This window comes from Selaginella moellendorffii, unplaced genomic scaffold (genome assembly GCF_000143415.4).
Source record: "Selaginella moellendorffii unplaced genomic scaffold, v1.0 SELMOscaffold_7, whole genome shotgun sequence".
Classification (NCBI taxonomy): Eukaryota; Viridiplantae; Streptophyta; class Lycopodiopsida; order Selaginellales; family Selaginellaceae; genus Selaginella; species Selaginella moellendorffii.
The window spans coordinates 747,783-772,561 of record NW_003314268.1 but is presented as its reverse complement, the minus strand read 5'-3'; the positions used below and the strand labels follow the sequence as shown (position 1 = coordinate 772,561).

Below are 24,779 nucleotides of genomic sequence, written 5' to 3'. Positions count from 1 at the left end.
TTAGTAGGAACTTTTATTTATAATAACCAAATGAAGACAAGTGTTTCTACTTATCAATTTCCTATACAAGAGTATCTAAAAGAGTGCTTGTGTGTGGAGGCTGGTAAAATGTTGCAATGCTGATCTATCTATCAAACTGCAAGAAATTGCAGAGGTGAAGGGAAGTCTCTTGCCAATTGTTACAAGTGCGATGGCCTTTAGACTCTCGTTCACAATTTGAAGCTTTCTTTGATGCTCACGAACAGCAATCTTACAAGTTTGATTGGTGGCGACGTGCAGAAATTTAGTTTTTTTCCCATACAATAGTAACAACTTTGACTGTCTGGAAGGAGGTGGGCAAGCCTTTTCCCTTTTCATCCGCTTATGACCTTCTAGACCAAGTCAAATGGCTTTATACCATATGGAACAACTGGAGGTGCGTACATATTAGCTCCTGAGTTCTTGCTCTAACGTGGTGTCGTGGTGTCGTGTGCCTGGGTGCCTAGAAAGTCGAACACCTTCGCTATCACCATCGTTACCCCACAGTCCAGCAGGAGATTTAAGGCAAAGCGTCCTTTATCAACGTGCACGTCTTCAAAGGCTTTGGAATTCTTCTAGTCTCATGTGATTTTGCTTTTTCCCAGAACCACTGGAGGTTCTTGTTTACTTCTTTTTATTTCACAGGTGGAGTTGCTAAACTCCCAGTGGATTGAAGATCGTTCATTTGGTCGGGTCGGTTCAAATTTACATGCTATGTGATGGTAATGCCTCTGGAGCAAACTATGTAAGATCTTATTTTCCTGAGCTGGATTTGTTTTTCCATTTTCTAATCAAGTTACGGGGACAAACTGATCAGGAATCCTTGCAAACGTACAAGAAGATCCACGATGTTAGAGACAAGTCTACAAATTGCAAATACTCGGCCTACATGGTAAAGTTCACGAGTTTTTCGGGGGATGCCTTGCCAAGCGGCCATGCCGCCAAGCCCTAGCGTGCTCTAGGTATCATCTTGTTGCAAGTCGGATCTCGGACCTTTCAGAGATTCAAACATTATGAACATTAAATCATCGTTTTTACAGCTAAATCAAAGAAAATGATATGAAAAAAACTATCACGAGTCTGAACTATTCTGCTGCTCGATCAAACTTGTCACTGCTCTTTAGCTGCTTCCACTTTTCTTTTTGAAGCTGCTGCCCCTACTCTGCTGGGCGAACTTAAAACTTCGATTTTTCAACCTGCTACCCCTGCTTGGTTTAAGAAATTTTTCGTCTTTAAGCTGCTCAATCTTTGCTGCTCGATCTTAGCTGTTTCAGCCTGCTCCCTTTCTCTCCAAGTTTTAAAATCATCTTACAGTTTTCCATTCCCACTTGCTCGATTCTTATGATCTCTGACGCTGGTTTTATCTTTCGCTGCTTCAAGTCCTGCTCCACCCTCATTTTCATATTCTTCTGGCGGCCTGCTACGATCTGGACCAAGTTGGCAGTCAGACTATTTTCCAAATAGAAAAGAAACATAATCTCTCAAGGTTATTTACTCACAAGTTGGCCAGAATAAGCAGCTCCTTAGCGTAGTCTCTGAGATGTTTTATTTATTTAGTCTCGAAGAGACGGCCTCCTACGATCTGGACCAAGTTGGAGCTCAGAAGATATTCCACCAGAGGAGAAAATTAAAAAACAAAAAAAATACCATAGGATTTGTTGCTGATACTAAAGGAGCTACCATCACAATTTGTGTGTCGCTGCAGCTTGCTTCTTCTGTTTAACAACACGGATGAAATGAATGGAAGAGGAAAAAACGAATGACTCTACGTACCCTCAGTCCACATTTCTCGATTGTAAAGGTGGCCATTGAACCTCTGAATCGCTTTGCACCAGCTTCCACGTTCCATGAAACTCGTCCGATCTTCTGTCTTTATGACTGTTGCTTCGTCTTAGAGTTCACTCCAGCTCTTGTAGTCTCCGCATGTCAGGGGCGAACATCAGCCGTTTTTCAGTCTTTGTGAAGCCGAACCTCTGGCTCCGCCGCCACAAGCAGTTTCTTCGAGTTTGAGATCATCTTGCCATCATCATCTTCTATCATCCAAGCACCTGTAAGAGTGATCCTGGACAGCATTGAAGCTCTCGTCCCGTTTCCGTCAACTAGAGAGCTTTGTCTTTGATCCGTCTTGGCATCTCATCTTCTCCTTCATCTCGCTGTTCCCACGCCAACGTTTGATGGACTCTTCTCCACTCGGCTGGCTGACTGCTCCGATCTCGGGCACCGTCTCGGCGAGCTCCGCTTGAGAAGCCCAGATCTTGACAAAATTATCTGCTATCTCCCGATTGATCAAGATATCTCCGAAACTTTGGAGTCGAGGGAGGATATCTCCTCGAAGAGGTTGATCTTCTCTTGACTTAGAAGTGTGGAGACTGGTCTCTGGCGCTTTGGAGGCTTGCTACTGCTTCCCTGCGCTGCTCGAGCTGACAGTACTTGGCTTGCACCTCTGTTCTGTATTTGACTCTCGAGAGCTGGTTACTTCTTGAACTTCCATTCTCGTTTCTTCGACATGCTTAGAACCTCTAGCAGTTAGGGAATGCTTCCGCCACTTCAGGCCTTGATCGTGCTGAGAAGCTTGAGCGGAAGCATGCAAAAACACAGCTTCCTGCGAAGCCAGATGCTCCTTCTTGTCGCATGTAGCGTCCATCTGATCTGTCAAACCTCTGGAGCGCGGCGCTCCATGTGCTCTCACATCGGTTCTCCTCGGCTTGTCTTCTTCATCCTTCAGAGCTCCTCGCCCAAAGCTTCGCTGTGCATCTGGCACGTCTCTCTCTCCTCCAGCGCCTCGAGTCCCGTGATCCTCTCCATCAGCTGCCAGTTACTTGCTTCTCCAGCCTCGCCTTTGCGCTTCCAAACTCCGCCATCACGTGCTCTCGCCGAGAGCTCCACCTCGTGCAGCGGATTCGACTCCGTCAGCCATTATCCACTGGGGCTTCTCCTTCAAGAACTCCTGTCCGAACACTTCCCTCATTCCACCAGATGACAGAGAACGTCTAGCGTAGTCTGTCTTATAGTCTCCACAGCCATCCGAAACCCCAGTCACGAGCAGTTTCAGCTATATCGTCTTCTCGCCATCTTGCAGCCATCTGACACTGGTTTACGTCGTTCCTCGCTACTATCATGGACAGCCTTACCGCAGCAGGCGCTCCTGAATCATCTCCATCCACTGGAAAGCTGATAAGATAGATTCCTCCTGCTCCAGACACTGTAGAGTGTAGCCCAACTTGATCCATTGATCTTCTCTTGACTTAGAAGAGTATGGAGGCGGGTCTCTAGCCTGTTTAGATGCGGAAATTTGATGGACTCTGCTGCACTTCCCTCTGCCTGGAGCCTCGTCAACCGCCGCTTTCGACTCTCCATCTCGGCCACCATCTTCCGAAACTTTCAATTCCAGTCGTTGATCTTCCCTCGACTGGAGTGTGGAGACTGGTCTCTAGCTCAGACTTGACGCTTTAGTGACCTGCTACTGTGGTGCTCGACTTGCTTGGATATTTGGCCACAGCTCCGAGTTTTCCCACTCCAACTTTTGGATTTGATTTCCCTTGAAGCAATCTGACACTGAGTTCTTTACTGATACTTTCATCCGAGCAGCTGTACGAGCATTCCTGGACAGCCCTGACCCGTTTTCAAAGTCTCCGTCAACTAGAGAGCTCTACCAGATGACAGAGAACGTCGAGCGTAGTCTGTCTTATAGTCTCTGCAGCCCTCTCTGTGAATCCAAATACCCCCACTGTCACGAGCAGCTTCAGCTATATCATATTGTCACTATCACCATCTCGTTGCAGTCGTTCCCTTGCTACTATTCCTTCAAGCTGTGAACATTATACCGCAGCATCTCCTGTCTCATCTCCATAGACTGGAAAGCTGATAAGATAGATCCCTCCTTGCTCCAGACACTGTAGAGTGTAGTCAAACTTGATCCATTGATCTTCTCTTGACTTAGAAGAGTGTGGAGGCTGGTTGCTGGCCTGTTTAGACGCATGAAGTGTGATGGACTTCTCCGCCTGGAGCCCTGAGACACAGTCGTCACGCACTGTTTTCACGTCTTGGACAGTTGCAAATCTTTGGAGTCGAGTCCTCGAGAAGGTCGATCTTCTCTCGACTTAACTGGTCTATAGCTTTAGTGACCTCCTCCTGTGCTGCTCAACTTGCTTGGAGATCCAACTTCTGGATTTGACTCTTGAGAGTTGGCTTCTCCGATGCTAGAGTCCGAGCACTGGCCTCCAGTTGACCAATCCTTGCAGCCAACTACATGACAACTTGGGCCAAGGGAGAATCAACGATTACTGACAGCATCTATGGTAGCAACTCTTCTCAATACCCATGGTCATTCTCTACTTCCATATAGCTTGTCTCAAGTGGATGCTTCTTCCATTATTGAAGTTGATTAGGCTCTCAAGGTTTTTTTCCTGAAACTTATCGAGGATGACACGCTGTTGGAGATCCAAGTTGTTGACTACAATATGATTGACTTCTTCAACATGGATTGGACTACATCAACACTTTTGAGTACACTTTTGACTTTCTAGCTTAGTGACTACACTCTTGGTGGCACTTCTCACCCCAAACTTGCAGTCCAACCTTGCTATTCACTTGGGATACGACTATGACATAAAGGTGGCAGGTGTTTTCTAGCAGCATCTCGACTTTTCCTTGGAGTTTCTCCCAACTTGGCACCTCATCTCAGCTCTTCCCAAACTTAGGTTCATGGCTGGATCCCAACTTCTCAACACTTCTCAACTTCTCAACTTCTCCTGCTACAACACTCGAAGCATTCTCTGACACTATTGACACTTCACTCAACCACCAGATATTCATCAGCGACACATGATGACTTCCATAGGTCCTTGGGGACACTTTCTATCATCCTCAGGAGGCTCCCATCCTTCCAAGCAGTTCTAGCATCCTAGATTCTTTTACAGTGACATTATTCACCACCTTAGGCATTTTCGATGCAATCTAACACTTGAGGGTGACTAAGTTAGTTTCAGCGGCATTCTAGGCCTTTTATAGGATTCCTTGCATCCTTTTGATGCTTCCATCATCATCACCCATCACAAAAGCCACTTGCACTTATTTTTTTACTTTTTTTTTTTTTTTTGTTTTTCTTTCTGCTCTCACTCTTTTTACATCTTTTTTCAGGTCAAGGAATTATGTGGAGAAAGTCTCTTTTAATGAACACGCTCTAGCTGCATTATTGATTGTATGAAAATTTCTCGACTCTTGTTGATTTGTGCTTCATTTCTTTAGTTTTTTTCCCTACATCAGTTCCATCCTCACATTTTCATCACCATTCTATATCATCTATACTCTAGAATTCTCTACCACACACTACACATACCTAATAATATCTTTCACATTTTCCACCATTCATCATCCATTCATACTAGACATTTGTGGACAACACTTCATCATAAAGGCTCTTCGAGACAAGCAAAAACACAAATCAAGATATTCTCATGCACAACATGTGAGATATTCAATGAACTAGTCACATACTGCAACTTTCTTCTTTTTAGAACTGATTCCTTCTTCTAGTAGAATAGCCTGATTGCAAAGGGCATCCTTGAGCAATAGTCCAGCAGTTTTTGGTGTGAGCAGTAGCTATGACTTCACATTTCACTACATCAGATTAGAGCCCATCCTTGGACACACTCAATCATATCATCCATCTACCAAAATCCCCTATCATCACTTTATTCCATTATAATTCGTCTTCTATTTCATAGTTACCACCATTAGGCAATACAGTCCCTATGCTTTCTTCTTCATTCTCAGCCAAAGTTTTGAGCACAAACTACATGAGCTTGAGGTTGCATTTGCATATTCACTTTCCAGAGTGTTTGAGCTTCTTTCCATTTGGTTTTTTTACTCTTTTCTTCTCATTTTTCCCTTTTTTCCTACTTTCTTGAGTATCTAATTCAAATACATAGTTTCCCATTGGGTTTTCCTTGTATCTTTGCACTTTAAACTCCTTTCCCATCTTCTACTTTCATCTTTATTTTATTTTTTATTTCCATCTCTTGTTTTCTTTCCCATTTCTCTTTGTTTCAGCAATTACCCACTCTAGACACTACATTCTAGCATATGGGAGCATCTTAGCCATGGGTTCTTGCGCACCAAAGTCTTGTGCACCCACCAATAGTTGCTTGTTGCAACACTAACTCATTGCCACCTTCTCCTCGTATCACATGTTGCAGCTAGAGAAGCAACTCTTACTCTTGCTCCTAACCCTACTCTTGCCCCGCTCCTACTCTTACCTCTACCCCTATTTTTATTCCTACTCTTACTATTGCTCTTGCTCCCACTACTACTCTTACTCCTACTCCCCAGTTGTAGATATGGGTGTCTTGAGAGAGAGGGAGAGGATATTTTGATTCTTAAAATATTCCAAATGATTGTATAAAAACCATGTGAAGGTGAAATATCAAGGGTCCTCCTCATTTTCTCTTGTTGTTGAGTTTGAAGCTACAGCTTTGTGAGTTTATATGTGAGGGATGGATCCATAATTGAGGCTAAAAGATGCCCTAATAGATACTCTTTCCACCTTTTGCCTTTGGGTGCCCTAGCCATGTGGCTAGAGCAAGGTTTTGATGAGCAATGCTAGGTATCCAAGTAGGTAGTGCCACCCACACTTAGATTGGGAGCATTGACTATTTGATCTCCCAAGGGAGTTAGAGTTAGCTCTTGAATACTTCACTAAGTTACCCCACTTGTCTATCTATATTCACTTTAGTCTTTGACTCCTTAATGGTTATATCATTACCCACCACATGGGTATAACCTTCCTTAGCCACATTGGTTTTACTAGCCAAATTAGTTCCACTGAAGTCTTCCCCTTACTATCCTTTTAAAGCTCACTTGAGAAATAATTGCTTTGGGATTTCACTTCAGATTCAAACTCAAATTTGGACTAGGTCTTGGACTCAGTCTTGGACTCGGTCTTGGACTTGGTCTGGGTCTTGGCCTCTATCTTGGTCCCAGTCCTGGTCCCTGTCTCAAGCTCCATTTTGGGCTCCATCTCAGACTCCTTCTTAGACTCCATCTAGACTCGATCTTGGGTCCATCTCAAACTCTATCTTAGGCTCCATCTTGGGTCCATCTCGGGTCCATCTCGGACTCTTTCTCGGACTCCATCTTGCATCCATCTCATACTTCAATTCGGACTCTATCTTGGACTCCTCGGATTCCATCTCAAGTCCATCTCAGACTCAATTCTGACACTTCCACGTGTCATATGTTGATCCTTTTGTTTCCCTTTTCTAGAGGCTTGCTTATTGATTGCTTTATGCTTTCAATAGGAGTTCCACTCTTGTTCTCAACTTTTTGAGTTAAAGCTTTTAGTCCAAATGTGTTACGCTTGTCTAGCGTCCACTTCAACCACTACCACATGGCACCCTCTTGGCTCCACTCTAGATAGCTATTGTTTGAGGATGCAAGAAGAGCAAAGATAGAAAGGTTTTAATTTCCCTTAAACTACTTAAATGGTCTAGAGTTTAGGGTTTAAGGATTTGTGTCTCATAGAAGTGTAGGTGTTACTACCTACTTGGATATTTGGTATGGCTCATCGAAACCTCGCTCTAGCCACATGGCTAGGGCACCTAGAGGTAGAAGGTGGGGAGAGTACCCACAAGGTTCACATTGGGCTATAGTGTTTCGAAATATTATCCTAAAGTCCTAGACTGTAGAAAGGAAAAGGAGTAGTCCTCTTGTGTAATGACCAAACATATAATCATGTGGCAAGGAAGTTTTAAAGGTGGATAGGACTTAGTGGTCAGGCCTTCAGGCCTTTGGGCTAACACAGTGGTAGTTTTGGCAAGCACAACTGTAGCGCACGTGGTTTTGACCCTTTATCCTATGGTGATTTACCATAGGATAACACCATGAAGCATAACCTAAACCCTCTTTGTGCCATGTGACAGATGCCATGTGTCACATGCCACGTGTCCATGCCACATGTCCATAGGAACCCGAGGTTCAGCGCCTTGGGCCACTGAATGAAGGAACGGTGCCAAACTCCCAAGCGTGGAGCCAAGGAGTGATGGAACCAAACCACGGAGCAACTCCTGAGCATAAAGCCCAAGGAGAGAAGGGACAGGAGCCTGGAGCAACTTGGAACAGTCCTAGAGTAACCAACATTCCAATGCCAGGACCAGCACATAAAACAGAGCCAAATGGAGTCTAGCGCTATTTCGGCATACCGGTGACCTAACGCAAGAACATGGGTACTCCACTAGCTAGCATGGAATGGAACTTGGGCTTAGACCCAAGCCAGATGTAGAACAAGGACAGGCATGCAAGCGGGAGCTAGACTATGCCTCAGGTTGGTCGGCCATGCCCGACCTACCCACTATCCCTACTATACATTTAGAACCCCCCACAGCCCCGCCCGCCCCCCTCCCCCTTCAGGAACACACGCTTTGGGCTTTCACCCCAAGCCTCCCTTAGTATCAGGAGTTAGTCTCTGGGACAAGCTCGAAACTTACTAAATATGGAATGTCCCTAGATTGTGAATTTGGACATGGGACGAACACCATTGTGTTCAGACTAATCTCTACATTCCGTAGATATGCCAAATGAGCAAATCTGGACACTTTCCATAATAGCATTTGGGACCGAAATGAGATTAACACAAAGGGCATGATAGCGAGGGTGTTTGGCAGACACGGTAAGCTATCATCTAGCGATATTGAGGGACCAATCTTAATATCGCGGGGGTTCCCAAAACTAGCAAGTGCAAATCAACGAATGAGTTTCTCTAACCAGGTCAAGTATGCTTGACAAATAGCACGTAGGAATTCCATCCTTATGCCCATCTGGTCAAGTGCACACACGAAGACCAGTTTCTCAACTAGCTTAGGCGAAGACTGATAACGGGCCCAACAATACCGACCTCCTACCATCGTGGCAGTAAGGTAAGAGTGTCCGTAAGGACTAGTCGACAAGTAACTTTCGATACCCAAAGTCACATTTGCGACACTCTCCCCCCCTAGGGAAGATCGACGTCCTCGTCGATGCACACTCGAGTCTAGAATACCGCCAAGGAAACAACTCCAGAAAAAGTTCACGGTATTCACACTATGTGAGAAATGCACCAACTTAAATGAGTTAGGAGGCAACCTCTTTGTCTAACGCGGATGCGGTATTAGCTCAGACACCTTCCGGCCGTCGCCGACAAGGAAATGACCAACGGAGTCAGCCATCCTTGCTGCTCTGGGAATCACCCAGCTTACAAAAGTGTGATACACTCTTGCCTGCAAGGACATAGAGAGAGAAGCCAGAGGCCCCAACCCTCATGAGCAAAGAAACCAAACCCGTCGGTAAGGTTTAGATAGACTACTGTAAACAGGCAGTTAGAGTTGTTTACACGGTCACGCTTTTTTGAACGGAATAAGGAACATCGACAGAGAGGCGGGTTATGTGACCAGTCGACAGTAGCTACCCCATGACTAGAGATTTCAACATGCACACGAAGTGCCAAAGCCAATCTGCCTATACTGGCTCAAACTCAAAGATCAATAGATGGACAATATCAAAGTCAGAGACAATGATATCTTAGAGACTTAATTATCAGTGACTAAATCTTACATTAGAACACAAAAGTATTCCAAGCAAGTTATCGTCCGATAAACCAGTAGTATAGTATAGGAACCACCAAGATCATTGTAACTGGTAAACAGAATGCACGATCCAACAAAATTCAATAGCTAGTATATCATCAAGGAAACTCAATGATGAAACTTAACTATCAAAGATGGTAGATAGAATGCCAAACAATTTGTGAAAGAGAACTCAAAGAATACAAAGTATCATTGATTGACAAGCACAATGCTCGCGAATGTATCACCCAAAGGAAATAACATCCCAACCTATCAGAATTAACTTGAGTAATAATCAACAGAATAGAATGAATGTGGCAAAACTAACAAACACTCATTCCTGCCAACTATCACAAAAGCCAATCCGAATAGATCCCAGCCAACAATACTAAGGAACTTAAGTTGCTTAAGCAAGTGTCAGCAACATCCTACTGATGTTTCAAACCCAAAAAACCAATCCAGAGCAAACCACAAAGAACATGTGATATTGCGAAAAACCAAAAACTATCAAAGAGAACAACTAACCATCATGAAAGATCATCAATCATCCTATCAAGAAAGAGATGCATAATCATAGTTGAAGAAAGAATCTACCATCCCGAAGAATAGCAACTCAATCTATATCAATAATAATCAAGCAAAACTCTTTGACAAGGATAATCAGTTATCCTAGATGATAGTCAATTATCACCAATGATTGCTAGATGCAAATACTAACTTCAATCTGGAAGCTAGAAGCCAAAATGCCTTCCCCAACAACTTTAAACAAATGGAACAACGAGCATAAAACTCAAAGAACCAAAAGCTTGAAAAAGTCTATAGCTAAGTCTTGCCTAACAATGATCACAAGCTTTGCATAAACTAACTTCAATGCTAAAGAAGAAATCATGGTATAACCCACAATATCCTCCTCAACACATCCATAAGCTATACTACATAATGCAAAGCTAATGAAGAGCATGTTTGCATCAATTCAAAAGCCAAGTATAATGGAGCTATGCTCAACAAGTGATCATCTAATCGATCTTCCATGAATCTATCAATAGCAAGACATAACTCACTTCATAGCAAGCACAAGAAGAATCATCAATGATCGATATATCCCAACTGAAATCCAGCAAGGATTCAATCACTAACTCTTTCCTTTTATAAAGCTAGCATAGTCCATGATTAAATCACTTTTCAAGGAAAAGCTCAAAACTCAACCTCTACTAAACAATCTTGTCTAGAACACAACTAACTCAAACTTGCCACTCAATTCATTTGAACGTCAATACAGTTGCTAATTAGCAATTGTACAAATGCTAATAACACAAAGCTATAGCCAAATCATCAACACTATCTTTATCAAAACTAATGAAACTCGACATCAATCTTGCGGAGAGACATCTCATTTCACTAAAATCTCAACATCAACAATGTCAACGACAAAGCATCACTTCAATGCCATCAACACTAGAACAAAGCTAAAAGAAAGCACGAATGTATTACCACTCAAAGCTCTCTAGCAACCAAGCTAACCAAGGTCGAAGATACTTTAGTTAGTATCCGAGACCAATCCTTCAACATTACTCAGGTACAGATAACATTTCCTCAAGGAGTGAATCACCATGTCCAAGACTCAATGAAATCTAACACTATGAACTAAACACAACCAAATGATATCAACAGAGGTAAAATCGACATGCCAACATGGAAAACCCATGTAAGTCTAACAACACCATCCGGTAAAGCAACTCATCACCGCTAAATCATCATCAAGTGAAGCAAGTATCAGAGGTCCTCGACGAAGTCTATAAGCAACCATTAGTTGCAAGGCAACTAACAATCACTCTTCAACTTGCCTTCACAAGACCCAAACACTAACTCTTGTCATCAAATCATATACTTATTCAACATGAACGTAATACCCCAGATACGAGATAAAGGTTCATTGATAAGCACAAACTAAATGACCACTCGAATCCAACTCAACCGCAATAAGCTCACTAATACATTTAGCCAACGGCTCTGAGCATGCCTTGAAAAGGCTAGCTATGCGTAATCAATATTTAGTCGAAACTAAAGTGAAAACTACGAAATGGACTCATATCGGTACACAACCTCCACTTAAACAAAGTTATAGTATGGGTACCAACATCTCAATTACAAACAACTAAGTTGAACATCACCATCCTTAGCCAAGGCGTAGGGCCACCAAGACCAAGTCAAGATCAGTGAGAGCTCATTACTCTCATAGAGTCTAACGAAATGCAAAGTGCAACCTGCCACCAAGCATAATGCTACAAAAGAAAGGCACAAAGGTCACCTTTCTGGAAAAGTGCAATGGCCACTTTTCTACACCAACTCTAGATCTATCCAACTCAATTGCCTTAGCCCCAAAAGTTAGCATCCTTTTCGGGCTGCATCATACAAATTACCTACTAAGGTCTAAGCCAACCAAAGTCAACTCCAACCCTTTCACTAGTTTGTACTGGCTTACGAAAACGGAATGGTTTTCGAGCAAAGTGATCAACAAATCAGCTATTGGATAAATCTAAGAAAATTTGTAGAAAATTTCCATCCTAGAGAAAGAATGACTCTCAGTCTAAGAATACAAACTTTCAAGACTAAATCAACTTCCTCCTATTAACAACTTCACATAGGTTCACCCCAACACAAATTCTCATCACCCATAGTATGTTTAAGCCTTGAACATCTTTTTGCCCATTCTTTTGACATCCAACACTGACATCTGTAAAATGCAAATGGAACATCCAAGGCTTGATCACGAAGACCACATCTTCGGATATCCACATTGCACTAACACTCTTCTTTAACCACTTTCAAGATTCAATGTGAAACTAAAACACTAACAAGAAAAATGACATGGAAAATCAAACTCTAAGGAAACTTCCTCATCACTTAAAATAACAATGCCACTTCCACTAACACAAATGCTAGTAATGTCAATGCCTCAACCTCACACCTTCTCTATCTAACAATCTACTTCAAGTGTTAACGGATCAACTAATGAGCTATAGCAAATGAATGTTACAACCCTTTTTCCAACACCTTATGGGCAAATCCTCAAGGAACCAAGGAACCAACTTAAGCTTAGCATAATGGACCACCATCAAGGATCCAGTCAAAGCTACTACAATGCTACTTCGTGCAAGTAGACTAGCTTCACCATCAACCACTTTGGGGTTGATCATCGTTTAACCAAGCAACTTCGTAAACACATCGCTCATTATCACATGGATATGATATAAGTATCACAATGATTTGATCATAAATTGAGTAACATAATGAGCAATGCCAATGTCATTACTACAAAAGTTTATGTGAGTATCAAGTGTCAACTCGATTCGACAAAATGTAACATAAATGCCACACTCCACTGATAGTGATTTACAACACCCAGAACCACTAACTTTTATTCACAACACAGACAAGCTTATGCCACTCTCTTTCCGACCAAACTCAAAACTAATCCAACACCAAGTTACTCAAGGAGCAATAGCAAGGTTCCCCAGAAAAGAATTGAGCATTGCAACCCAAGTCTTCTAATAGCAAGCCTAGACAAAATGGTTTAGCACTTCAACTGCTATCCATCCCATGACTCACCATTTACAAGACCATCATTTCCAACATGCATTAAGGTAGGGGCTCTTGATTGCATGATGTGAAAACGGGCAATGGGTCACACCTCGTTGCGAATTATCTCTCCAAGAAGAGAACATGATTTACGTGTTTGATCCTTCGTCCCTGATGACTCTCCTTTCGGTCTCATCTTTGACTACACCTCAAGCTTGCTTTCACACTACCTTCAGTCCAATCCAAGAGAAGTTTATGAGAGAGCACAGCAATGACTACTTGAACCAATAGACTAATCCCTACAGTCTTGATTGATCCACTTGTAATCATGCCTAAGAAGGATCCACTAGTGTCATGCTAAACAGCTATGGATTAGCATATTTGCCACTTATAGCAAACCTAGGGAAGGTTTGCTTTTACCCACGGTACATGGAACAACTTATAGAACCATTGGAACAACCCATAGAACGACCGATAGGCTAACATTAATCCTACCAACTGAAAACGTAACCTTGAGTTGCTAATATGCCTCACACACGAGCCCAAGCGTAAACTCGTGCTAACGGAGCATCTCAAATCTATCCTATGAGCCCAAGAGCAAGCTCACATTATTAGGTACAAAAGATAACCAAAACCATACCCAAGGAATGAATGTGAACCCTTTGCACCAAACGTGTACCCACTTGGATCATCGTTTTCATCTTTGCGTATGCAACGAGACTAGTTGCCCAATCTCATTGAATAGTACTCACTGAGATTCATCATCTAATACCAAATGTAGCGTACGTGGTTTTGACCCTTTATCGTATGGTGATTTACCATAGGATAATACCACGAAGCGGAACCTAAACCCTCTTTGTGCCACGTGACAGATGCCACATGTCACATGCCACGTGTCCATGCAATGTGTCCATAGGAACCTGAGGTTTAGCGCCTTGGGCCACTAAACGAAGGAACAGTGCCAAACTCCCAAGCGTGGAGCCAAGGAGTGATGGAACCGAACCACGGAGGAACTCCTGAGCATAAAGCCTAAGGAGCGAAGGGACAGGAGCCTGGAGCAACTTGGAACAGTCCTAGAGTAACCAACATTCCAATGCCAAGACCAGCACACAAAACGGAGCCAAACGGAGTCTGGCGCTATTTCGGCATACCGGTGGCCTAACGCGAGAACATGGGTACTCCACCAACTAGCATGGAATGGAACTTGGGCTTAGACCCAAGCCGGACGCAGAACAAGGACAGACACGCAAGCGGGAGCTAAACTATGCCTTAGGTTAGTCGGCCATGCCCGACCTACCCACTATCCCTACTATACATTTGGAACCCCCCAAAGCCCCCCCCCCCCCCCCGCCCCCCCCGTTGAGGAACACACGCTTTGGGCTTTCACCCTAAGCCTCCCTTAATATCAGGAGTTAGTCTTTGGGACACTAAATATGGAATGTCCCTAGATTGTGAATTTGGACATGGGACAAACGACCGATCTCTACATTCCGTAGATATGCCAAATGAGCAAATCTGGACACTTTCCATAAATAGCGTTTGGGACCGAAATGAGATTAACACAAAGGGCATGGTAGCAAGGGTGTTTGGCAGACACGGTAAGCTATCATCTAGCGATATTGAGGGACCAATCTCAATATCGCGGGGGTTCCCAAAACTAGCAAATGCAAATCAACGAATGAGTTTCTCTAACCAGGTCAAGTATGCTTGACAAATAGCACGTAGGAATTCCATCCTTATGCCCATCTGGTCAAGTGCACACGCGAAAACCAGTTTCTCAACTAGCTTAGGCGGAGACTGATAACGGGCCTAGCAATACCGACCTCCTACCATCGTGGCAGTAAGGTAAGAGTGTCCGTAAGGACTAGTCGACAGGTAACTTTCGATACCCAAAGTCACATTCGCGACAACAACTATGGATGAAAAGGGATTAGATAGAGACTGAAAAAGGGATATTAAAGAAGGGTGTTTTCTATGTCTCTAGGCATCTTAAGGAAGCTAAAATGTGGTCATAAGATGACCACTCATGGACAGATGGCCTAATCTTTGGGAGACAACATTGTGGTATAGGTGGTTCTAGGCTACCAATTAAATAAAGGTGAATGGATATAACTTTAGTATAATAGGATGATATGTTATTGGTATCTTTAGGTGTTTATTGTGGGATTGGACATTTAGAGCATTTGGACCAAGTGCAAAAGTTGAGTGGCATACAAGTCATTCATGAGGCTAGCAAGTTCTTAAGATGGGAATAAAATTTATAAAAATGGTGAGTGAAACTCCTCCAAGTGGTCAAATGTGTGGTTAAGTGATTTAGTTGCTTACATGAGGATGTTTTAAATATTACTTCTATAACCCATTTAATTTATATGAATTTTTATGATGCTGTATAGATTGAATAATTCTTTGGAAACTTTTTGGATGATATTCTTTATAATATGTTAAAGGTGACTATTAATTTCATTGATAATGTCTTGATCCACTTTAAGGGGACATAGGAGGAACACACTTGTGATGTTTGTAAAACATTGGGATCAGCTATAGGAAGTTAATTTGACATTAATACGGTTAAAATGCATATATCTTGAGTATTATATTTTTCATGGAAATTTACAAATTGATTCTGACATACTTGTGGATGTTATGAAGTTTTCTACTCCAAAGTGCATGAACAACATGCAGCACTTTCTTGGCAAGGTGTAATATCTTTTTCATGTTATTGTCTTTTTTATCATTGCAAGCATTAATGAAGTTGTTCATATTATTTTTCATCTAATTTGGGATTGTGAATAGACATTCGTAGATCTTAAAGATGTGTTGACAATTTTTCTAGTTTTTGAGTATTTTAACTACACTCAACCTTTTGTAAATGCTTTTGACATTATCTCAAAGGTGTGTTGTTGCAAAAGAGCATGATTGTGTTTGGTTAATATAATTCTATTATGTATATTAGCCATATGTTGCAACTAATGGAGGTGAACTACTCCATGAAAACAAAACTTTCAAAAAGATTTATGCGTATTTGCATAGTTTTTAGACATTGTTAAAAGGTGATTATGTTGCAGTCTTTTCATTATTAAAGTGGAAGAATTTTGCTAGTGTAATGCATGTGATCATGGGATGAAATTTGGATATATTGTTATTGTGGATTTTTGGAACTTTCAGGAATAAATAAGGATAAAATAGCCATTAAGGGTTCTCTCATCCTTTTCCAGTTGGTTTAAAGGGAGAAAGATAGTGTGGTATCGGAACAAATGGCACGGGTTCAAATCCTATTAATTAGTGGTTACTTAAAAATATAATATACCCTTGAGCAACATATATTCCTACTTCTAAATTTGAAATCGTATGTATTGGGCATCCATGCGTACATCCTTCCTCTTAGTAGAGTATCCACGAATGAAGGTATCCACTGTGGGACTACGGTATGAATGGATGACTAGTTGCCTTACATGGAATAGCTGGTTTACACAATGAAAGGATTGGTAAATTTAATATGGAAATAGAAGTGTTGCTAATTCAATATGGAAATAGCATGATCTAACATTGCTAATAGAGTTGAGTTTACTTTTATGATTGCTATAAGTTGATAATATTAGGACCTGGGATTAATATTTGATGACCATTCTTGCACTACTTGGAGCAAAGTTTGTTAAACACTTTTGCCACATATAAATGAGATAATAGTAATGTTATGTGGAGTATAAAGTTGTCACGAATGTGACTTTGGGTATCGAAAGTTACTTGTCGGCTAGTCCTTACGGACACAATTTCCTTACTGCCATGATAGCAGGAGGTCAGTATTGTTGGACCTGTTATCAGTTCCCACTTGGGCTAGTTGAGAAATTGGTCAATAACCATGCACTTAGATTGGATAAATATAAGGTAAGAACCTCTATGTGTTTCTTGCTGAGCATACTTGGCCTAGTTTGAGAAACTTGTGTCATTGGCTTGTACTTGCTAGTATTAAGAACCCGCACAATATTGAGTTTGGTCCCTCAATATTGCTAGATGATAGTTTATCGTGTCTGCCAAACACCCTTGCTATCATACCTTTTGTGTTAGTCTCATTTTGGTCCCAAATATTATTTATAAAAAGTGTCTAAATTTACTTATTTGGCATATTTACGGAATGTAGAGATTCATTAACACAATGATGTTCGTCTCGTGTCCAAATTTGCAATCTAAGAACATTCCATATTTAGTAAGTTTCAAGCTTGTTCTAGAGACTAACTTCTAGTACTAAGGGAGGCTTGGGGTGAAAGCCTAAAGCGTGTGCTCCTCAAAGGGGGGGGAGGGAGGCTATGGGGGGTTCCAAATGTATAGTAGGGACAGTGGGTAGGTCGCGCATAGCCGATCAACCTGAGACATAGTTTAACTCCTGCTTACATGCTTGTCTTTGTTTTGCATTTGGCTTAGGTCTAAGCCCAAGTTTCACACCATGCTAACTGGTGAAGTACCTATGTCTTTATGTTAGGCTATTGGTATGCCAAAATAGCATTAGACTTCATTTGGCTCCGTTTTGCATGCTGATCCTGTCATTAGGATGCTGGTTGGAGCGAAGTTTATTTAACTTATTTAACTTATAACTACTTGGAGCGATGTTATAATTCTCATTATTATACATATCTAGGGATGATTGGTATTTGTTTATTTTTCAAAATTTATAGTATATAATTTACCTAAAGGGCTCTTTGCTTAGTAGAAAGGATTGTATCAAGTGTTGTGGCAAGTTAGACTCCAAATTTATGATCATCACCAATTTATATCATCATTGTGGTGAACTTGGATATTATAAAACTGATTATTCACAATTGAAGAATAAGTAATAAAGAAAAAAGAATAGTTAATCTTTTATTAGCATTAAGTTAAATACTAAAAAGTTGCAAAATTTGCAAAGTAAAGATGACAAAAAAAACTATTCTGATTAAAGGAAGAGACTTTTAATCACTATTTGATAACTCAACTATATATAGAATAATTAAAGGAACCTCAAGAGAAGGCATAACATAGTTTATGCAAGGTTAAACGTCTTTGTCTTTGTTATTTAGTGCTGGGTCATAACAGTGTATTATTTGAAGTTGTTGAAGGTGGGAAGCTAGACAACTTGCATCCCTCATAAAGCATTGTTTGTAATACATAGAAATACTGTTCTTCTTTATTCAGAATTCAAGATTGCTTCTTTAGTGGGATATGGTTGAAATCAAATATCTCCTTGAGACCGAAAATAAGTTTCTCTGCATCTTGATCTCCATCTGATGACGATTCTTCCACCATATAAGCAACAGCATCATCCCTAATATTGTCCTCGAACTCCACATGCTCTCCATCACTAAAAACAGCTTCTCCTCCTTCCTCTGAACCACCTGAGCTTGACGATGAACTCAGAATGGACTCATAGGACGTTGTATCTAAAAAAGAACAAATAAAAAGTTTTGTGTCTGCTAAATTCAATGTCATACAAAAGTTTCAAAAAGCAAATTGGTGGCAGAAGTATGTGTGCTTGGTAACAAGATGCAGCTCAACAGCAAACATGACCAAAATTGACTTGCATTTTCCTGCATGACGTAAAGCATAAGCTTTAAGGAGAATGATAGAGAGCACTTACCTTGTGAATTCAATGCTCTTGAAGTTTTGTCATGTCAAAAAGTTTGCATGTTAAGAATGGCACATCTAGGGTAAGCATCTAAACATTCACCAACAAAGAAAGCACATAAAGACTGTACTTACTATAGCTACCATCTCGTTTCTTTGTTTTCTTCTGGAAAGTTTACTGAGGTCAGATGGTATCCAGTAGCTGGTTTGATCAGCACTCTCAAGCTGGAAGCATTAGAAACCAGCTCCAGGGACTTGTTCCAGACTCAAGTCTAGATATTGAGAGATGAGAGTGTGTAAACATCTTCTGGGATGCAGCCTGTGAGCTGGTTCCAGCGTGCCTGAGTTTCAAGAGCCAGGGCGCTGCCTAAGTCACTGCCGAGAAATGTAAACGAACGCATTAAAGTGAAATAGATTTAGTAAGGGTTAGGGCATTAAAGGCATTTTGCAAAGGGCAAGCTATGGCGCGAACAGAGCAGGAGCGCAGTGGATGCGTCACAGGTTTGTGGTCTCTCTTTCGACCAAAAAAGGCGCACAAGGGCGACAACAAGGTCCACCCGGAAGCCATGGACGCGGCGGCCTCGAAGCTGAAGGTCCAAGATCGTGTCTGTGAGGCCGTCTCGGGAGAAGCCATGGACGCCGCCGCCTTGAAGTTGAAGGAACTCAGGCACGAGGTGAAAATCGTCTTAGAAGCGATACGACAGGAGCGAGGGCACAAGGAGCCGATCAAGCCGATCAAGCCGGAACAAGAGAAAGAGGACGAAGAGGAGAATCAAGAGAAGAAAGCGGAGCAGCTGAAGGAAGAGAAGACAGCCGAGCAGGTGAACGAGGAGGAGAAAGAAGCCGATCAGATGAAGCCGATGAAGCTGGAACAAGAGGAGGAAAAGGAAGCCGAGAAGCAGCTGAAGGAGGAGGAGCAAGAGAAGAAAGCTGAGCAGCTGAGCGAGGAGGAGCAGGAGAAAGAAGCCCATGAGACGAAGGAACTCAGGCGCGAGGTGAAACAGGAGCAAGGTCACAAGGAGCAGCCGCAGCTGGAACGAGAGGAGAAGAATCAGCCGAATCAGCCGATCAAGCCGATCAAGCCGATGAAGCAAGAGCAGGAACAGGAGGAGGAGCAGCGGATGAAGCCGATGAAGCAGCAGCTGGAACAAGAGGAGGAGCAGATGATCAAGCCGATCAAGCAGCCTCTGGAACGGGAAGACGATCAAGAGAAGATGAAGCAGCAGGAGAATGACAAACCCAAGCAGGAGGAGCAGCGACCCAAGCCAATTCTACTGCCAGCCGGGGGTCGTCGTCCAGGTATGGTTCCTTTTGCTTCTCGCATTCTTCTTCTACTGTGACTCACGATGGCCTTCTGGACTTGCAGGTTCCAGGCCGAAGATGGTTCGCTTCTCTTCCTCAGCGGAGGACATTCTTCCCGACGGCACCCGACGGCGGAGTGAAACCCATCTTAGCGATGGCCGAGGGGGCTATGTTGAGTTCGCGTATCTCGAAGCTTTCCACAAGGCAAACCGGTGGCTAAACCAGAGGGGAAAAACCGAGAAGAAGATCCGCAGCTTGGAAGAGGAAAAGCGCGAGGAAACAGAAGAGGAGAAGCACGAGGAAAAGTCTTGGAGTGTTAGCGCGCTCCGGATTCTGATCAGACTCACCGAGCAGCTTTACGAGGAGCTCAACGGCAAATCCAGCGACCGAGAGAGGATCAAGCGAGCGCGGAAGATGATGAGGCTCCAGAAAATGCTGGATAGGATCCCGAGTGAGAGGAAACCGTGGAAGAAGCTTCAGTCCGGCGAGGTGGTCTTCGTGAAGGAGGCAAAAGAACTATATGATCGTGCGGGGAGAGATTTTGTTGCAGAATTCAAGAGGAGACAGGTAAGTTTGATATACCTTCCAGATTCCAGATGGCCATAACTTCCGTGTTTGTTGTAGAGAGCTGAAGTGAACGATGAGTGTTTGTTTTGTCGGAACCATGATGGCGAGAAGATGATCGGCCGGGCTGGAGCGAACTCTAAGACGACTAGACCCTGGGTTTACCTGAGAAGAGAACACGAGCAAACTGTTCTAAGCACGTCGAAGAAACGAGAAATGAAGTTGGCTCCGAGCTCGAGAAGTTGGCTGCAAGGATTGGTCAACTGGAGGCCAGTGCTCGGACTCTAGCATCGGAGAAGCCAACTCTCAAGAGTCAAATCCAGAAGTTGGATCTCCAAGCAAGTTGAGCAGCACAGGAGGAGGCCACTAAAGCTATAGACCAGTTAAGTCGAGAGAAGATCGACCTTCTCGAGGACTCGACTCCAAAGATTTGCAACTGTCCAAGACGTGAAAGCAGTGCGTGACAACCGTGTCTCAGGGCTCCAGGCGGAGAAGTCCATCACACTTCAGGCGTCTAAACAGGCCAGCGACCAGCCTCCACACTCTTCTAAGTCAAGAGAAGATCAATGGATCAAGTTTGACTACACTCTACAGTGTCTGGAGCAAGGAGAGATCTATCTTATCAGCTTTCCAGTCGACGGAGATGAGACAGGAGATACTGCTGCGGTATAATGTTCACAGCTTGAAGGAATAGTAGCAAGGGAACGACTGCAACGAGATGGTGATGGCGAGAATATGATACGGCTGAAGCTGCTCGTGACGGTGGGGGTATTCGGATTCACAGAGAGGGCTGCAGAGACTATAAGACAGACTACACTCGACGTTCTCTGTCATCTGGTAGAGCTCTCTAGTTGACAGAGACTTTGAAAACGGGTCAGGGCTGTCCAGGAATGCTCGTACAGCTGCTCGGATGAAAGTATCAGCAAAGAACTCAGTGTCAGATTGCTTCAAGGGAAATCAAATCCAAAAGTTGGAGCGGGAAAACTCGGAGCTGTGGCCAAATATCCAAGCAAGTCGAGCACCACAGTAGCAGGTCACTAAAGCGTCAAGTCTGAGCTAAAGACCAGTCTCCACACTCTAAGTCGAGGGAAGATCAACGACTGGAATTGAAAGTTTCGGAAGATGGTGGCCGAGATGGAGAGTCGAAAGCGGCGGTTGACGAGGCTCCAGGCGGAGCAGTCGGCTGGAAGTGCAGCAGAGTCCATCAAACTTCGGCATCTAAACAGGCTAGCCCGCCTCCACACTCTTCTAAGTCAAGAGAAGATCAATGGATCAAGTTGGGCTACACTCTACAGTGTCTGGAGCAAGGAGGGATCTATCTTCTCGGCTTTCCAGTGGACGGAGATGATTCAGGAGCGCCTGCTGCGGTAAGGCTGTCCATGATAGTAGCGAGGAACGACGTAAACCAGTGTCAGATGGCTGCAAGATGGCGAGAAGACGATATAGCTGAAGCTCCTCGTGACTGGGGTTTCGGATGGCTGCAGAGACTATAAGACAGACTACGCTAGACGTTCTCTGTCATCTGGTGGAATGAGGGAAGTGTTCGGACAGAAGTTCTTGAAGGAGAAGCCCCAGGGGATAATGGCTGACGGAGTCGAATCCGCTGCACGAGGTGGAGCTCTCGGCGAGAGCACGTGATGGCGGAGTTTGGAAGCGCAAAGGCGAGGCTGGAGAAGCAAGTAACTGGCAGCTGATGGAGAGGATCACGGGACTCGAGGCGCTGGAGGAGAGAGAGACGTGCCAGATGCAAAGCAAAGCTTTGGGCGAGGAGCTCTGAAGGATGAAGAAGACAAGCCGAGGAGAACCGATGTGAGAGCAGAGGTTTGACGGATCAGATGGACGCTACATGCGACAAGAAGGAGCATCTGGCTTCGCAGGAAGCTGTGTTTTTGCATGCTTCCGCTCAAGCTTCTCAGCACGATCAAGGCCTGAAGTGGCGGAAGCATTCCCTAACTGCCAGAGGTTCTAAGCACGTCGAAGAAACGAGAATGGAAGTTCAAGAAGTAACCAGCTCTCGAGAGTCAAATACAGAACAGAGGTGCAAGCCAAGTACTGACAGCTCGAGCAGCACAGGGAAGCAGTAGCAAGCCTCCAAAGCGCCAGAGACCAGTCTCCACACTTCTAAGTCAAGAGAAGATCAACCTCTTCGAGGAGATATCCTCCCTCGACTCCAAAGTTTCGGAGATATCTTGATCAATCGGGAGATAGCAGATAATTTTGTCAAGATCTGGGCTTCTCAAGCGGAGCTCGCCGAGACAGTGGCCGAGATCGGAGCAGTCAGCCAGCCGAGTGGAGAAGAGTCCATCAAACGTTGGCGTGAGAACAGCGAGATGAAGGAGAAGATGAGATGCCAAGACGGATCAAAGACAAAGCTCTCTAGTTGACGGAAACGGGACGAGAGCTTCAATGCTGTCCAGGATCACTCTTACAGGTGCTTGGATGATAGAAGATGATGATGGCAAGATGATCTCGAACTCGAAGAAACTGCTTGTGGCGGCGGAGCCAGAGGTTCGGCTTCACAAAGACTGAAAAACGGCTGATGTTCGCCCCTGACATGCGGAGACTACAAGAGCTGGAGCGAACTCTAAGACGAAGCTAGAGTCATAAAGACAGAAGATCGGACGAGTTTCATGGAACGTGGAAGCTGGTGCAAAGCGATTCAGAGGTTCAATGGCCACCTTTACAATCGAGAAATGTGGACCGAGGGTACGTAGAGTCATTCGTTTTTTCCTCTTCCATTCATTTCATCCGTGTTGTTAAACAGAAGAAGCAAGCTGCAGCGACACACAAATTGTGATGGTAGCTCCTTTAGTATCAGCAACAAATCCTATGGTATTTTTTTGTTTTTTAATTTTCTCCTCTGGTGGAATATCTTCTGAGCTCCAACTTGGTCCAGATCGTTGGAGGCCGTCTCTTCGAGACTAAATAAATAAAACATCTCAGAGACTACGCTAAGGAGCTGCTTATTCTGGCCAACTTGTGAGTTGAGAGATTATGTTTCTTTTCTATTTGGAAAATAGTCTGACTGCCAACTTGGTCCAGATCATAGGAGGCCGCCAGAAGAATATGTAAATGAGGGTGGAGCAGGACTTGAAGCAGCGAAAGATAAAACCAGCGTCAGAGATCATAAGAATCGAGCAAGTGGGAATGGAAAACTGTAAGATGATTTTAAAACTTGGAGAGAAAGGGAGCAGGCTGAAACAGCTAAGATCGAGCAGCAAAGATTGAGCAGCTTAAAGACGAAAAATTTCTTAAACCAAGCAGGGGCAGCAGCTTCAAAAGGAAAAGTGGAAGCAGCTAAAGAGCAGTGAGCAGCGGAATAGTTCAGACTCGTGATAGTTTTTTTCATATCATTTTCTTTGATTTAGCTGTAAAAACGATGATTTAATGTTCAAATTCATAATGTTTGAATCTCTGAAAGGTCCGAGATCCGACTTTGATCCTAGCAACAAGATGATACCTAGAGCACGCTAGGGCTTGCGGCGCAGCCGCTTGGCAAGGCATCCCCCGAAAAACTCGTGAACTTTACCAAGAAAAACAGAATATTTGCAATCTGTAGACTTGTCTCTAACATCGTGGATCTTCTTGTACGTTTGCAAGGATTCCTGATCAGTTTGTCCCCGTAACTTGATTAGAAAATGGAAAAACAAATCCAGCTGAGGAAAATAAGATCTTACATAGTTTGCTCCAGACGCATTACCATCACATAGCATGTAAATTTGAACCGACCCGACCAAATGAACGATCTTCAATCCACTGGGAATTTAGCAGCTCCACCTGTGAAATAAAAAGAACGAAACAAGAAAAAACAATGATGAGAGTCATACTATTAACAAGAACCTCCAGTGGTTCTGGGAAAAAGCAAAATCACATGAGACTAGAAGAATTCCAAAGCCTTTGAAGACGTGCACGTTGATAAAGGACGCTTTGCCTTAAATCTCCTGCTGGACTGTGGGGTAACGATGGTGATAGCGAAGGTGTTCGACTTTCTAGGCACCCAGGCACACGACACCACGACACCACGTTAGAGCAAGAACTCAGGAGCTAGTATGTACGCACCTCCAGTTGTTCCATATGGTATAAAGCCATTTGACTTGGTCTAGAAGGTCATAAGCGGATGAAAAG

General features: G+C 43.4%; 1 protein-coding gene and 1 long non-coding RNA gene across 2 annotated transcripts; both read left to right on the top strand.

Annotated features, from left to right (window-relative positions):
- The first annotated feature begins 19,249 nt into the window (after positions 1-19,249).
- On the top strand, positions 19,250-21,246 carry LOC9652287 (cilia- and flagella-associated protein 251). The gene is made up of 4 exons (XM_024671204.1): positions 19,250-19,462; positions 19,880-20,087; positions 20,155-20,657; positions 20,715-21,246. The coding sequence occupies exons 1-4, from the start codon at positions 19,250-19,252 to the stop codon at positions 20,940-20,942; spliced, it is 1,152 nt and encodes a 383-aa protein (XP_024526972.1). The 3' UTR covers positions 20,943-21,246.
- A 2,171-nt stretch (positions 21,247-23,417) lies between these two features.
- Positions 23,418-24,041, top strand: LOC112345176. Its single transcript, XR_002991973.1, has 3 exons — positions 23,418-23,486; positions 23,551-23,633; positions 23,697-24,041. It is a non-coding gene; the product is annotated as an uncharacterized LOC112345176 (long non-coding RNA).
- The last annotated feature ends 738 nt before the right edge of the window (positions 24,042-24,779 follow it).

Bases quoted from the DNA above. Each gene is read 5' to 3' on its own strand.
- LOC9652287 (XM_024671204.1), top strand. From the start codon at position 19,250: ATGGCGCGAACAGAGCAGGAGCGCAGTGGATGCGTCACAGGTTTGTGG. The intron at 19,463-19,879 runs GTGAAAATCGTC...AAGCCGATGAAG, and splicing joins TGAAGGAACTCAGGCACGAG to CAAGAGCAGGAACAGGAGGA. The intron at 20,088-20,154 runs GTATGGTTCCTT...CTGGACTTGCAG, and splicing joins AGCCGGGGGTCGTCGTCCAG to GTTCCAGGCCGAAGATGGTT.